This window comes from Salmo salar, chromosome 12 (genome assembly GCF_965601325.2).
Source record: "Salmo salar chromosome 12, fSalSal1, whole genome shotgun sequence".
Lineage (NCBI taxonomy): Eukaryota > Metazoa > Chordata > Actinopteri > Salmoniformes > Salmonidae > Salmo > Salmo salar.
The window spans coordinates 53,953,771-53,970,778 of NC_138302.1; the positions used below are offsets into that span (position 1 = coordinate 53,953,771).

Sequence of the window (17,008 nt, forward strand, 5' to 3'; positions counted from 1 at the left end):
TCTACTTCTCTATTCAAACAATCCTCTCTGACACAGTCACCTTCTTCTGTGAAGTCAGACTAACAGTCTGTACATGTCTGATAAATGGCGTTGTTCATCCCTGATATGGCTGGTCATCTGTTTTTGGTCATCCTCCTTTTTGGTGAGTTATTCCTCCATTCCAAGTTCCATCATCTGTTAGTGCTACAGGATTCTCTCTCCTCTTTAATATTTTACTTCAGGAAGTCTTTATATATTTCTGAATCTCATGGCTGTAATAAGTGTCCTATTCCATTGATCATCTTATTGATGTATTTTTCTCTATCATTATATTTTGTTCAGATCAGAATGACTACTGCTTGATAACATGCCCATGGATCCATTGTAGTATATGATACTTTACCAACTTATGATACTTTACCAACTTCAGCAAAGTGTTCCTGTCTCTCATGTTTATTTACTATTTAGAAAGGCACATTTTCCTGATCAACACCTATTTTGTTATTTCCAGACACCTTCCAATACATCGAAGCCCAAGGTCATTACCAAGGTCACCGTGAGTGTTAAAAACTGGAATTATTTAACGTTTATTACATAAGTTTTAATGTCTAACTATTTTTACTACATAATATTACATCTATCAATCAAAGTTATCTTGTTAACCTAAACTGCATAATTGTAGATGCACTGATATCATCTAATAGACAACAGTGACTTCATTGTTTTTGTTTTTCAAAAGTATATCAAGTGAAACAATATCTATGAGTAGTTAAACATTGAACATTAATTTATAATTAAATGACAAGTGACACACTCCATCATCCCCCACGCTATTCAAGCAAAATAGTCTTGCGATTCAATTTGATTTCACACGAGAGAATATAAGGAATTAAATGAACGGCAATAATTGTAAACACATAGCACACATGATTAAATGGCACTCATAAAAAGGCATGATATCAAATAAGACATGCTGTTACTTAATATAAAGAGAATGGCAGGAATTAGTTTACTAAGAGTCAGTATCACTTGTGACATATACATTACATTCAAATAGAGTGATGTAAAAAGGAGTCTCTGTTCTTTCCTAACAGATCCAAAACCAGACATTGCAGTCCATTTTGATGTGTACTTCAACGTCAATTGTTTGATTCGTGGATCCGTAAGTCCTGACACCACCTGTAACCTGTATGTTGGAGAGGAGAGTCAGCCATCCTTCACAGCAAAGATCAAGAAGAGAAAAGCCACCTCAGCATCCGGACAGCAGTTCTGTCAATTCACTCCAAATCATAGTGATCTGATCAGTCGTCTACAGTCAGTGAGGAGTAAGGATGTGAGCTGTGACTACAGAGTGAGCTCAGGACCAAACTCTCTCTCTCCACGCAGTGATGGGTACAGCTTTACAGGTGAGTCATTATCTAAACAAATCTATCAGGGCTGCAGGTCTTCATGATCTGACTCACTTTGATTTTAAAATATTCTTTAATGACTATTTTCATTCTGACCCACAAACTAAACACCACATTTCAATCCCCAAAATGATTTCAGATCTGGTGGGAGTTCACATTAGTGATCCAACAACTAAACCCTTTCCAACAGGTAGGATACACATTAGTTTTGTTTCTTCTTTTAAATGTATTTTGTGGTGCTTCTTAGGGCTGTGACAGTCTCGAAATTTTGTCAGGCAGTGATTGTCAAGCAAATAACTGTCGGTCTCACGGTGACTGACCGTTAATTAACGTAAACACATTTAGCATCTCCTGGCTTCCACACATAGCCTACAAGCCATTTTAAAAAGTCTAATAAATCCATAATTTATTTTAGACAGGTCTACAGAAACATCATATGAAGAATATTTAATCTATTTCAGAAGAAAAGAAGAGCATACTCTGAGTTGTCCTTCTGTTAGATCCTGATGTGGCTATGCCGAATGGCTGTGGGCTACACTAATTCATTTAGCAGACAAGATGTGCTAAAAATTCTGTGGTATTATTTTGTATTATTTTATAGTATTAAGAATACAATTGAACAAAGTAAAAACATTTAATATAAATATTTTCTTAAAGGATTTGAGGGAGTGTGCACATGGCTATCCTGTGTTGAGCGCTTAACAAAGAAATAAGTACTCTTAAATGCTTAATTTAGAGTTATTAATGTAAATATAGTTGTTCTACAAACGATGGGCTACATGTTTAGATTTTTAATACACAGTAAGGCTGAATGATGAGACTCTAATGATGATTTGAAAAACGTTGCTTGAAAGGCATGATCTCTGCTCTGTTTTTTGCGCAGGCTGTACACACCCCAGTAGTCTCTCATTCACTATTTGACAAGCCATTGTAAATGCCTCGAATTACATGGCGGCATCCCCTATGTTGCCGTAATGCTCCTAAAAAAATCCATGCCTTTTGCGGCCCGGAGTGCTGCATTGCGCCCTTCTCCCTGAGTGTGCTGCGCTGTCCAAAGCTTTTTCACTCACAAGGCTCTGTCACCTGATCGGGTCTTTCTCACAGTCTACAAGTTAAAACAGACACAGCAGGGATGCAACTGTGCGCATCCTTGCCCAATTCCGAGGTGCCTATTTAAGATATTAGAAGAATTGTCCACATTTACTTTTTACACATTTACTTTTCGTCAGCCAACAAGAGGCCTAACGAACAGCAAAAGCACTAGCCTATGTCAATCTACTATCCCCCAAAGTACAAAATTCTACCTATTCTATTCTGTGCGAGTAATAAATATTCCAGACATAGTAATAATCCTACATCAGGTGTGTTGGTCGTCTTTCTCTAGTTAGCAGATAAAACCTAAACAATAGAATAGCTTCATCTTACCCATTTTTTTTATTAAAACATTTCCCCTGATTTAAGAAAAGAGGATGATATTTCATTAATTAAATCAACCCATATAGATACCTTTATTTTGTATAATCAGATCCAATGACTTTGCCTTGCACCAGGTTCGAATACTAGTTCTACTTTGACAACTGACACCCCAAAGTGGCCACACGATTTTAGTTTATTGGCATAATAAATTGTGTTGTGTGTTAACTGTTATTCAAATAAATTGTTGTGGGTAAGCATCCATCTCCAGCTGACTAATTGTATTTTCTTAGACAAATGAAACAACTGAGACATACCACCTCACAATATAAATGTAGATCAACTCTTGAGATGCAGTATTGACCCTGGGAATACAAGCTAATGTCCTTCCCAATGTCACCAAACAGAAACAGCTGTGGGAATATGGCAGGGAGCAGTGGGTGTGGCTTCTGGAGTGGGTGTGTTGCTGATGGGATTGACAGCTGTCTATCTCTGGAGGAGGACCAGTGAGTACTTCTGATTCTGCATAACAAATAATTTGCAAACATTTTCCTTCTCATATTAATCTAATTGCCTTTGACATGGGTTAATCTTTCAACTCCTTTTGGTCATATTGAATAGGGTAGGCTATATTGAATATAATTAATTTAGCCTAATTTGTTTTTCAGAGAAGAACAATTCTCAGAGGTAAGAATTCCCCTTCTGAATATGATGCAGATTGTATCAACCTTTAGTTCTGTATTGTCCATGATGAGATGTTCTTACCACAACCTTCTTATACTTTTATGTTGTACAGACCTACAACCAGACAGGATGATCAGAGCCAATGTATGTTCCAAACAAAATACATCAAACACTGCACACACTACTAACACAACTACACACATGCATGTACAAACACAAATTGTAATTACATTTTAATTTTGTTTCTGTTGTAGGTGATTTGGTGATGGGAGCTGTGAGCAGTGCAGCCATGTTGGATCTAAGGGATGCTGGGATCTATTCTCTCATCACCACTGTACCGTCCACGTTATCACCCTCCAGTGAGTTTGAATCAGATTGTCTTCTGTCCCTGTCTTCCTGACCTGGGACGGGAATTTGGAACCCTCAGCACCATAACACTTTGTCACTCAATGTCAACTGTACTAACTTAAAACATCAAATAAGGTGTTAGTCAGAGCATCTTGAATGCACGAGATCAGAGCTGTAAGTCTACAAGGTGGTTTGAGACAGGAAGAGAAGTGTGAAGTGACATTAAGCATAGCAAAGTAACACACACAACCACACCCACACTTACGTGTGAGCGCACACACACACACGCACACACACAGAAATACACAGAAACTCTAACTCAGGCTCCCTCTGTGTTGTACAGGCCCTGTTGAAGAGAATGGACAGTCATCTGAAAAAGACAATGTAAGTTCAGAATCACCCACCGTGTTTGGCAATTGTGATCGGCTCTCAGTTTCAGATTGATGTTACATCCTTTTAAATGACATTACATTTACAGTACTGTAGAATTAAAGGACTGAAGTTAAACTGTCTGTTTCTTTTCTCTAGTCTGATACGTACCACGTATACAGCTCAATCCCCGACAGACCAGCAACCTCAGCCCAGCCAGATGGGTTGTACAGTCTTCTGCAGACACACTGACACTACACCACTGGCTCTCTGTATGTCTCACAGAAATACTCTTTCTTTCAGGATGTCCTTTATTCATCACACATCATGTTACTGTAAATAAGTATCTAATACATCTACTGCAGTACCGTTTCTAGGCATAAGCATCATAAAGGGCCGCCATCCCATGGTAAAATGTGTAGAACTGGAGGTAATTAGCACCTAATACTGAATTTTTTCTTTCAACCTCATGTCATACTGTGTAGAATTGTAGAAAATTTGCTTTATAACTGCAAAGGTTTCTCCGCCCCATGGCAAAATTAGTAGAATTGCAAGACATTAACTTTAAAGTTGCACATTTTTCACTTCAGTCTCCCCTTCAATGTGCAGTGGTGTAGACACATTCTAGCCTTTTAGTCCAATGACTGCGTAGCAGTTAATTTGTAAATGGTGTGTGACCATAACCTTCATGATTTCATCCAGTTAACATTGGAGAATCGCTTCGATTGACCATCTTGATCTTGTTAGTTTACAGACGTAGGATCTTAATTTGAGCCAGATTGCTACTGCATAAAAATGATCATGCAGCATCTGGAAATGTGAATTATTATGTGGATTATAATGTATGGAATTGTTTTTAGGGCTAGTTTAGTCTGAAATTTCAAAGTAGAAATTACAAACTTTAGAAGTCTACATACACTATACATTTGCATTTCCTGCTGTGCAAAATTATGGCAGTTTATAACATTTTAAAAACATTACAATACATTCAGACTGTGTGCCCTCAGGCCCCTACTCCACCACTACCACATATATACAGTACAAAATCCATGTGTACGTGTGTGTATGCTATCGTGCCTGTGTGTGCCTATGTTTATGTTGCTTCACAGTCCCCTTCTGTTTCATAAGGAGTTCTCTTTATCTAGTTTTACTGCTTGCATGAGTTACTTGATGTGGAATAGAGTTCCATGTTGTCATGACTCTATTTAGTTCTGTGCGCCTTCCATAGTCTGTTCTGGACTTGGGGACTGTGAAGAGACCTCTTGTGGCATGTCTTGTGAGGTGCAGCAAATAAAAAATCCTATGCTTTTTTGATCTGTTTGAAATGTTCTCCTCTTTAAAACATAAAAAGTAAGCAGAATAAATTGACTTCAACCATTCCCTCGTCTTTGTTAGTATTTGACATTATTTGATTTTGATCTTGATTATTCAAGATAATGGTAAAAATATGTACTGTTATCTATGTCATCGTTTTCAGGCCATTGGTGAAGATCAAGGTGCTCTTTTTCCTAAATGTTTCTTTCAGTCCTTTTAACTACCTTGTCATCGAACAGAACCTCTTTGGGACGGTTTCCCAGAGACAGTTAATGCCTAATCCTGAACTAAAAAGCATGTTCAATGGACAATTTACATATTTTTACTCCAATGGTAGGCTTAATCTGGGTCTGGGAAACCAACCATTGGTGTTATGGACTATACAGTAGGTAGTCAAGGAAATTGATATTTTTGCTCTTGCAACCAGATTCTTTGTATTGTGGTCAATTCTACAGTGAGGGGGGTAAAGACAGTCAACAGATACCATACAAACCAGTACATATATGCTGTCACGTATCCACACCTAAAAACAGGTGTGTGCAAGTGCACACATACACATGCACCCACACACCACAGCAGGGTGGAAAGTTTCACAAGACTCTTGCCTCATCCTGTCCTTCTGAAACTTCAGCCTATCACATTTGTGACTCGTTTCAGGAAACTAGGCATATGTTGCGCGTCACTACTTCGCAGCAAAGGCATTTGAACGTAACATCATTTTTTGATCAAAGTTCGTTTTTTGGCAGAAATGCTTTCTGGAACATGTGAACTTTCATTTGCCTTAATATATATGCAGAACCGTCAACGAAAAGCTCCATGTCAGCATCAGTCAGGGCAGTGTCAGAGAGGTCAGGTCTTTTTTCCCATCTTCGAATATGTACTGGGGACACTGGAGGAAAGGGTCTGGGCCTCTTTATTGCTGATTGTCAGGAAAAGGTGTTCTGATTTCCTTGTGGCCAGACACCTCCTCTTCCCCCTCTCGGTGGTTGATTTCCACCGCGTCCTCCTTGGTGGCCAGGACCAGGCTGGTAACCTCCTTGTGCCTGCTGGGGAGGTGCTCCATAGATTTTGGGTTGCTGCTGATATCCACCTTGTTGTTGGTATCCTCCTCTGTTTCCTCCTCTGAAATTTCCTCTCCCTCTTCGGTTCACTCCAGGTGTTGCAGCCCATCCTTGATATTGAGGATTTTGTGGACATTGGTTCCTCGTGTGTCCAAATTGTCCACAACCCCAGCATTGCATAGGTGGCATTCTGGGTGATGGTGGGCCCCATGGTTGTGGGTTCCCATAGGTCTGAGGGGGAAATTGTGCATAAGGTACTTTGGGCTGTGGTTGCGGCGCATGTCGACTTGGGGGCACTGGAGGAGCAGGAGTGTTCATCATCACCATGTCAGGCTCACCTCCTGTATTGCTCTCCTCCAATTGGGCCTTTTTTACTGTGCCATCAAGCCCCTGTTTTCTTGATTTCTCTGCTTTCTTATCACGAAGCCAGTTCTAACAGTGGTGTCTCATATAATCCTTGTGTTCCCTACCCGCCTTTCTATCTCAGCCCACGACATCCCTCAGTTGCGTCTGTACTTACTCTGGGAGGTTGTGGCAGGCTATGTTATAAAACATGTTCTTGGTGGCTTCAGAATGGTCTCCCAATTCCTCAAGCCATTCCTGTTTCAGGTTATCTATCCAATCTCTGATATCTGAGTCGGGTCCAAATGTATAGTCAGATAGTCTACTCATGTTTTCCTCAGAATCATCATCCTGTTGTTCCCTCAGTTGTTTTTCGGTGAACGCGGACTTTACGCCTTAAGTATTTCCATTGTTCTTCGAAAACACAGTTTCATTTTACACGTTCCAAACTTTGTTCTTCCATATGTCTGGCATTTCTCACTAGTTTGTATGCTACTATTTTCTTACTGCCTGTTTCCCAGTCCTTCTCCGGAACTCAGGGTCCACTACTGTCCTTACATGAATTGCTGGCCATATGCGGAATCTTCCTGTCTTTGTCTTTGCCTGGGTTTCCAAGAGGGGTTGACAAGGACACGGGGGACATGAATTCCGCAATTTACCAATTACTGAAACTTTTTTCTTCATCTCGTTCTATTCTTTTTCTCCCGTTTGTAGACTCTCACCCTTTAACCCTTCTTCACCTTCTTTCATTAGTTCCCCCTTAATAATTACCTTTGAACCAGTAGGTATTAAAGGGTATAAACCTTCTCACTTCCACACCTCCTTCATTATCTTCAGAAGGTGGGGGAGCTGTAGGGTGAAGGGGCCCATATCCTGGGTCCCCCTTTTTCCCTTGTTCCGCCACCCATTGACTCTTCAACTGTTTCAACTGACTTTGAGCATAAAACGTCTCCCCTTCAGTCCGAATTAGTCCCAATATAGTGGCTGACAGTATGGTAACCTTCTTATTACTCTTCTTCTTACTGGCTTGACTTCCCTTGACTATGTCACTTATAACATCACACTTAGTCTTATCAAATGTTCCTGTGACCGGATACCTGTACTTTTCTTCTTTGTTTGTCCATTTATTCCATTTACAAAACACCCAGTCCAGGTCGGTTTTCAAGTAGGGGTATTTGTCCTGTAAATATTGTTTAGGATGAATATGTTTCATTGGTGTGGGACCCACTGTCTCTGCACTGCCCTTGGTTGAATCTGTCACAGAGCCCCGTGATTTTGTTTTAATCAGGTTCTATGTCATGTGGACTGAGTGACTTATCTGTATGGTACTGTAGAAAACCCCAGTTCTATCCTCGTATACGGGTAGTAGAACTTAATATAGGATGATAAAACCAACTCAGTTCTATTTTCTATTTTCACTAACTACGCTATTGTAAATGGTTCCACATACTGTATAACCACAATTGGTTTCAATTGTATTTTAACTTGAGTACGGGGGTCTCCCTGTCTCCTCTCTTGTGGATGTAATGGAAGAGTAAACTCACAACATGTCTTTCCCAATACGCAATTGTCATAGGTGTCGTAAGGATTGGACCAAAGCGCAGCGGGTAAAGTGCTCATACTTAATTTATTTAAAGATAACACTTAAACAAAATAACATACGACGAAACAGTCCCATAAGGTGCACAGACTATACAGGAAATAACCACCCACAAAACACAAGTGAAACAAACACAACTAAATATGGCCTCCAATTAGAGACAACGACAACCAGCTGCCTATAATTGGAGGTCATTGCCAAAAACCCAACATAGAAATAGAAAACTAGATTTAAACATAGAAATAGAAAACATAGAACCTAAACCAAAAACACCAAAACACACTAAACAAACACCCCCTGCCACGCCCTGACCAAACTACAATGACAAATAACCCCATTTACTGGTCAGCACGTGACAGTACCCCCCCCCCCCCCCCCAAGGTGCAGACCCCGAATGCACCTCAAAAACAAAAACCCCACAAAAACAACCCCAAACCTAAAGGGAGGGAAGGGAGGGTGGCCACCGTCAACGACAGTCCCTGTGCTACACCCACCCCTTCCCAATCCTCCCACTACGGAGGTGGCTCTGGCTCTGGGCGTAGCTCCCTTTCAGAAGACTCTGGGCTGCACGGCATCGCTGGAGACTCCGGGCTGAGGAGTGTCGCTGGAGGCTCCAGGCTGAGAGGCGTCGCTGGAGACAACGGTCTGAGGAGCGTCGCTGGAGACTCCGGGCTGAGGAGCGTCACTGGAGACTCCGGGCTGAGGAGCGTCGCTGGAGACTCCGGGCTGAGGAGCGTCACTGGAGACTCCGGGCTGAGGAGCGTCGCTGCAGACTCCGGGCTGAGGAGCGTCGCTGGAGACTCCGGGCTGAGGAGCGTCGCTGGAGGCTCAGGGCTGAGGAGCGTCGCTGGAGGCCTCCTGCGTGGAGCTGGGACCGGTCTCCCCGGACTGGGGATTGGGTGCGCAGAGCGGGCACGGGGCACACTGGGCCGTGGAGGCGTACCGGCGGTCTGCAACTCAGGGCTGGCACACCCTGTCCTGGCTGAGAGGTCACTGTAGCCCGGCACGGGCGGGGCGCAGGCACAGGGCAAACTGGGCTGTGCTGGAGAGTGAGGGCTGCCGTGCGTAGAGCAGGCGCAGGATAAGCTGGACGGAGGAGACGCACTGGTGGCCAGATGCGCTGCGTCGGCGCACTTCGCCCTGGCTGCCGGCCAACTCTCGCCCGGCAGCCAGGACTGTGCGTGCGTATGGGCGACACCGTGCGCATTTCTGCGTAGCTCGGTGCTCTCCTCGTCACCCGCGGTTGCCGATACTCCCCAGCCTGTCTCCAGGGTCTCTTTCCGTCACACCAAATCTATAATCCCAGCAATGATACATACACTGCTCAAAAAAATAAAGGGAACACTTAAACAACACATCCTAGATCTGAATGAAAGAAATAATCTTATTAAATACTTTTTTCTTTACATAGTTGAATGTGCTGACAACAAAATCACACAAAAATAATCAATGGAAATCCAATTTATCAACCCATGGAGGTCTGGATTTGGAGTCACACTCAAAATTAAAGTGGAAAACCACACTACAGGCTGATCCAACTTTGATGTAATGTCCTTAAAACAAGTCAAAATGAGGCTCAGTAGTGTGTGTGGCCTCCACGTGCCTGTATGACCTCCCTACAACACCTGGGCATGCTCCTGATGAGGTGGCGGATGGTCTCCTGAGGGATCTCCTCCCAGACCTGGACTAAAGCATCCACCAACTCCTGGACAGTCTGTGGTGCAATGTGGCGTTGGTGGATGGAGCGAGACATGATGTCCCAGATGTGCTCAATTGGATTCAGGTCTGGGGAACGGGCGGGCCAGTCCATAGCATCAATGCCTTCCTCTTGCAGGAACTGCTGACACACTCCAGCCACATAAGGTCTAGCATTGTCTTCCCTGTAGCTCAGTTGGTAGAGCATGGTGTTTGCAACACCAGGGTTGTGGGTTCGATTCCCACGGGGGGGCCAGCACAGAATTTTTTTTTTTTAATGAAATTGTATGAAATGTATGCATTCACTACTGTAAGTCGCTCTGGATAAGAGCGTCTGCTAAATGACTAAAATGTAAAAAATAAAAAAAATAAAAAATGTAAATGTCTTGCATTAGGAGGAACCCAGGGCCAACCGCACCAGCATATGTTCTCACAAGGGGTCTGAGGATCTCATCTTGGTACCCAATGGCAGTCAGGCTACCTCTGGCGAGCACATGGAGGGCTGTGCGGCCCCCCAAAGAAATGCCACCCCACACCATGACTGACCCACCGCCCAACCGGTCATGCTGGAGGATGTTGCAGGCAGCAGAACGTTCTCCACGGCGTCTCCAGACTCTGTCACGTCTGTCACGTGCTCAGTGTGAACCTGCTTTCATCTGTGAAGAGCACAGGGCGCCAGTGGCGAATTTGCCAATCTTGGTGTTCTCTGGCAAATGCCAAACGTCCTGCACGGTGTTGGGCTGTAAGCACAACCCCCACCTGTGGACGTCGGGCCCTCATACCACCCTCATGGAGTCTGTTTCTGACCGTTTGAGCAGACATGCACATTTGTGGCCTGCTGGAGGTCATTTTGCAGGGCTCTGGCAGTGCTCCTCCTGCTCCTCCTTGCACAAAGGCGGAGGTAGCGGTCCTGCTGCTGGGTTGTTGCCCTCCTACAGCCTCCTCCACGTCTCCTGATGTACGGGCCTGTCTCCTGGTAGCGCCTCCATGCTCTGGACACTACGCTGACAGACACAGCAAACCTTCTTGCCACAGCTCGCATTGATGTGCCATCCTGGATGAGCTGCACTACCTGAGCCACTTGTGTGGGTTGTAGACTCCGTCTCATGCTACCACTAGAGTGAAAGCACCGCCAGCATTCAAAAGTGACCAAAACATCAGCCAGGAAGCATAGGAACTGAGAAGTGGTCTGTGGTCCCCACCTGCAGAACCACTCCTTTATTGGGGGTGTCTTGCTAATTGGCTATAATTTCCACCTGTTGTCTATTCCATTTGCACAACAGCATGTGAAATGTATTGTCAATCAGTGTTGCTTCCTAAGTGGACAGTTTGATTTCACAAGTGTGATTGAGTTGGAGTTACATTGTGTTGTTTAAGTGTTCCCTTTATTTTTTTGAGCAGTGTATATAAAAAAAAAAAATCCTTCCCTCATACATAAATCCAGTGTCTTCCCTTAGTTGTAAGGTCACCATACATAAATCCAGTGTCTTCCCTGGGGTAAGAACACCATACACAACAATTCTTTAAAAACCTGTGCCTTCCCTCAATCACTTGTCACCCAGTACCTCAGTACTGACTTGGTTCATCCTAATCTATAACCAAGTTCCTCACACAAGGTTCCATTAGACCCTCGGGAATTTCTAACTATTACACCTGAGGTTCTGTGTCATTTATCACATATACCTTATATTACTGGCTTGTACATAAAATTAGGTACCGACTGTTCCTGTAATTATCAACCCCATGAGTGAGGTGCCACTTACATACTGGAATGAGTCATCAACCACACAGTGCTTCTTCTAATTTCAGACCTTTGGTTTAACAGGCGTCTGTTTACCTTATAATTTGATGTGCTGCACAGTGGGACGAAGATCAGTGGTCACTCACTCCTGGCAAGCTCGCCAAATGTTGGGTGGTCCTTTGCATGGGGTGATGTAAGTTTCCTTTAACATTCAGTATTTTAGATAGATGACACAGACACAGGAACCTTGGTATAAAACTCCTTAGCAATAAAATGCAATTGCAGACAGATATTCACATACAGAATACCTCAGTAGCCTATAGTAAAGATCTGAGTGGCTAAACAGGAGACAACGCTCTGTCACGGTTGTTATAAGGAGCGGACCAAGATGCAGCGTTTTCGTAGTTCCACATATTTATTAAAAGTAAAACTGAATGCAATACAGCTAATAAACTAGAATTACAAAAACCTGTGACGCAGAGAGGACAACACACTACTCAAAAGACAATAACCCACAAATGACAATGAGAAAAACCCCTACATAAATATGATCTCTAATCAGAGGCAATGAGGATCAGCTGCCTCCAATTAGAGATCAACCCCAAATAATCCAAACATAGAAATATAAATCTAGAATTTAAACATAGAACTAGAAAACATAGATCAGACACAAAAACACCCCCTGTCACGCCCTGACCACTCTTTATACTACTGGATGTGGACAACCTACCTTCAATCATACCTTAACATCGTTGCATTGGATTAGATACAATGTATCTAAGATTAGAAAAACATGTCTAGACTGTGGTTTCTCAATCTACTATAAGCCGCACTTGAGGTTGCGTGACTATCAGCAGGTGCAGACAGTTCTCAGCCTGAGAACTAAAGCAGTACAGCTCCATTACCCAGTACTTTTCCATCATTGCACATTGCAAGCATACAAAGGTTAACAAATATATATAGTAATCATGACATCATGGCATTGACTCTGTTCCGGCACCCCCCTGTATATATTGTTATTTTTTACTGCTGCTCTTTAATTACTTGTTACTTTTATCTCTTTTATCTCTTATCTTATCCGTATTTGAAACTGAGCTGTTGGTTAGGGGCTCGTAAGTAAGCGGTTCACTGTAAGGTCTACACCTGTTGTATTCGGCGCATGTGACTAATAACATTTGATTTGATTTGATTTAATACAGGTGTATGTCTAATGGTACTTAATTAATACAAACATACCTTCCTAATACAGGTGCATGTCTGGCCTATAAATGATTAACAATATATTACAATATTCTACAAGTGTTAAATAGCTAGCGCTATCTCGTCAATTTACAAAGAAGAACTTGAATAATTTAGCTAATGTTAACGTCGTTAGCTATGTTGGCTAATGTCATTATGCATTAGCTAGCTAACAGAGCTACCTAACTTACCGGTTGCGCAGTGCCTCTACCACCGCCTCTCCTATCATGGACGACACCTTCTCCTCCAGCTTGTCCACATGAATGGTCTCTCAGCTCCCTTCTACTTAGCAACCGACTTGATGTCGGACCACTTATTTTTTAAGCGTCACTGTCCCTTTCCATACCCCCGACAGCAGAGACAGACTTGGCCACTCTCGCCCATCCTCTCTTTTTGGTCTCTGCAGTGACCCCGCAGTTATGAAGTCTCCCCAACAGTAACCTTTTCCTGGTTGCTATTTCCTCCACCATCACTTCAAGCTCTTGTTTGCTGAAGTTTTTATTGCGCTTTCCTTGGTTATCCATTTTTGGTTTTGATATAGCTAGTCTGATGGCTATAATGACTAATGTGTGAAAAACAACAAAATAACCAAATCCTATCATCCCTGTCACATAGGCTTATTTATTGGTTTCAAGCACGTCACTAATGTCAATGTCACTTAAGAAACTTTTTACGTTTTTTCGTAAGTAATCTTTCGTGAATCCGGCCCCAGTTTCCGAGGTCTACGTTGCCACAACTGGTCCGTCCGACACCGCCGCAACTTCAGCAGCTGCAACTGGCCCGTCCAACACCACCACAACTGATCCGTCTGACGCCGCCACAACTGGTTTGCCCGACCCCTCCGCAACTTCGGAGGGCTCGGGCAAACCCCTCCGAAATATATATATATAGTGTTTGTGTGAGACAGAAAGTGAAAGATTTCTCATCATAGTTTAAGAAGAGAGAGAGAGAGAGAGAGAGAGAGAGAGAGAGAGGAGAGAGAGAGAGAGAGAGAGAGGAGAGAGAGAGAATCTCCTCTGTTTGTGTGTCAGCTGGAGGAGAAGATGAACACCCTGGAGACGACCAGACAGGAGCTGGATGCCACCAAGCAGCGCCTCTCATCTACCCAGCAGTCCCTGCGGGAGAGAGACGGTCACCTGACAAGCAGGAAACAGTTGGAGGAGATCCTGGAAATGAAATATGTCACAGGAAATCATACTGTACATTAGCAGAGCGATGAAAAACTATTGATATTCTTCATATTCATGTTATATTCATTCAGGGTTTTCAATTGGGGCTGCGGTCAAATAATTCCCGTAGTACAAGAATATAAAGCAGACCTTGCTTGGCCTTGTGAATGCTCAAAAGCCATCTCAAGATCTTTGGATGTGGAAAGATGCATGTTTTTCCTCTTTCTCCCTCTCTCTCTCTCAGTCTTGTTTATATTCATTCAATAAAGGTGACTTTCTTTCAGACTTGTATGAGGGCTGGTCTCTATGTTAATAGTACTGTATGTCTGGTTATAAACTACACATGAAGAACTGAGCTCACATGCATACTTTCACTATGTATCATAGCTATGATTACTCTCCTATAGTATAATATCCACCTCTCGTCACCTAAGAAAACTGACCTGCCGGTTGGTTGACCATGCTGTACAAATGTTCATTTATGGTACTGTATATAAAACAATTAAATAATCAGCATGTGAAATGTAAGTCATTATGTGCTGTGTGATTGAGTTGTTACTGCTAATGAACAGTCTCCATTTAACTAATGTACAGCATCTGTATAAATGCACTGTAAATGGACAACAGAAGACACACAAAGACATTTGAAGGATGTTTTTTTCTCCCAGAATGAGTAAGATGCTCGTTTGACTTTTTGTCATTGCTAGATGCTGTTTCATCCCTCCAAGCTCAAGGTTAGTGAGATAACATTGTTAAAGGTGACATAGTAAGATCTCCACACACTTTAGTTTTAAAGTAGTTTTTCCATTTTAACGATTTTAGTTTCCCCATTCAATGAAATGTGCTAACAATATTTTAGTCAGTCACTGTCATCTGTTTAGTAAAAGGCTAGTTAACTTAACATGGAGATGTCATTCACTGTCTCTGTGTTCTCAGCTTATGGGTACAATGATATTGATTAAGGGAACATAAGACTTAGACAATATTCGAGACTTAACACATCGCCGTAGTGTGAAATATTATTTTCCTCTGATCTCACAGGCCTTCCTCAGCCTAGTCTGACAGTGTGTCCTACAGTCATCAGAGAGAGAGACTCAGTTCAGCTGTCAGACTCCTCCTGTCTCTGTAACGCAGTGTTTCTTCTACAGGAGCCCAGCTGCTCAGATGAACAGGTCAAAGTTAACCTGCTGAGGTCAAAATACAATGGCAGTACAGTACTGTATTACAATGGCAGTACAGTATTAATGGTTAGCAGGTTAGATCCATACACAGTGAGTCTTCAACAGTCACAATTCAGGGTAAGAAGACTATCTGAATGTTTGTAAACAATGTACTGTTGTGCCATTTTACCATGTTCCTCATTGGATATTTTAGCATTCTGTTTGTTGTAATGCTACTTAGCAAATTACTTCAAACTGCACGCAGGGACAAAAAAATGGTATCCATAAGTTTATCTAACTCTGGGACATTTGGCCCATAGACTTGCCTGTAACTTGCAAAGACAAAGGGTGGAGCTCTTTGTTCCGGTTCTGATCCTCGTTCTGTTCTCTTCTCTTAACACACATGGACTCAGAACGTTATCAAGCACCTGACCATTTACGAAATGCTTTAGTTCTGGGTTAACCGAGATTGTCTGAAATAATAAGGAGCGATTAGGCTGTCAGTAAATTTGTGCTAACCGCTATATTATACAATTCTCACAGAACTTCATCAGAGGAAAGTGATTTCTGGAGTCATCAGAGAGAGAGAGAGACTTAGTTCAGCTGAGCTGTCAGACTCCTCCATCTCTTCATGTGTCTCACTGTTACTTCTATTAAGAGGGCTGATTTAATCTGCCAGGCTCATCCTGTACGCAGACACTCACAGGAACAGAGCTGCTCACTTGGGCAGGTCAAACAATTCAAGCTGTGATCAAAGTGGCGTTTTACTACGCTTTAGAGATCATAAAGCTCAACCACAAATAAGTTTGTTAAAAACATAACATGAAAAATTGAAACACAAATCTTTTACTCAGACAGCTAGTTTTTTGTTCTTGAAAATGTAATTGAGGCCATCTAGTGATGGAAAATATCAGCTGTTAAAGACAAATAGCTACAGACAACAAAAATAATGACTGATAAATTATTCTGAATGTTCCTCTGCAACATTAGCCACACTTGCCGTATGAGACTGGTTTCTGCTATCTGTGGTTTTCCTGTGATCAAGCTCCACGTCTACTTCTCTATTCAAACAACCCTCTCTGACACAGTCACCTTCTTCTGTTAAGTCAGACTAACAGTCTGTACATGTCTGACAAATGGCGTTGTTCATCCCTGATATGGCTGGTCATCTGTTTTTGGTCATCCTCCTTTTCGGTGAGTTATTCCTCCATTCCAAGTTCCATCATCTGTTAGTGCTACAGGATTCTCTCTCCTCTTTAATATTTTACTTCAGGAAGTCTTTATATATTTCTGAATCTCATGGCTGTAATAAGTGTCCTATTCCATTGACCATCTTATTGATGTATTTTTCTCTATCATTATATTTTGTTCAGATCAGAATGGCTACTGCTTGATAACATGCCAATGGATCCATTGTAGTATATGATACTTTACCAACTTATGATACTTTACCAACTTCAGCAAAGTGTTCCTGTCTCTCATGTT

General features: G+C 42.3%; 2 protein-coding genes across 2 annotated transcripts in view; both read left to right on the forward strand.

Annotated features, from left to right (window-relative positions):
- LOC145859509 (uncharacterized) lies at nt 1-5,571 on the forward strand. The gene is made up of 10 exons (XM_082959065.1): nt 1-142; nt 491-535; nt 1,074-1,385; nt 1,528-1,578; nt 3,209-3,307; nt 3,470-3,488; nt 3,598-3,629; nt 3,740-3,844; nt 4,177-4,217; nt 4,362-5,571. Exons 1-10 carry the CDS (start codon nt 85-87, stop codon nt 4,452-4,454), a joined length of 855 nt encoding a protein of 284 aa, XP_082815191.1. The 5' UTR covers nt 1-84; the 3' UTR covers nt 4,455-5,571.
- Nucleotides 5,572-16,623: 11,052 nt separating this feature from the next.
- Nucleotides 16,624-17,008, forward strand: part of LOC106565166 (uncharacterized) — a 56,051-nt gene continuing 55,666 nt past the window's right edge. Inside the window, exon 1 of the mRNA XM_082959070.1 lies at nt 16,624-16,717. The gene's annotated coding sequence lies outside the window, so the exon portion shown is untranslated. The remainder of the gene's footprint in view (nt 16,718-17,008) is intronic.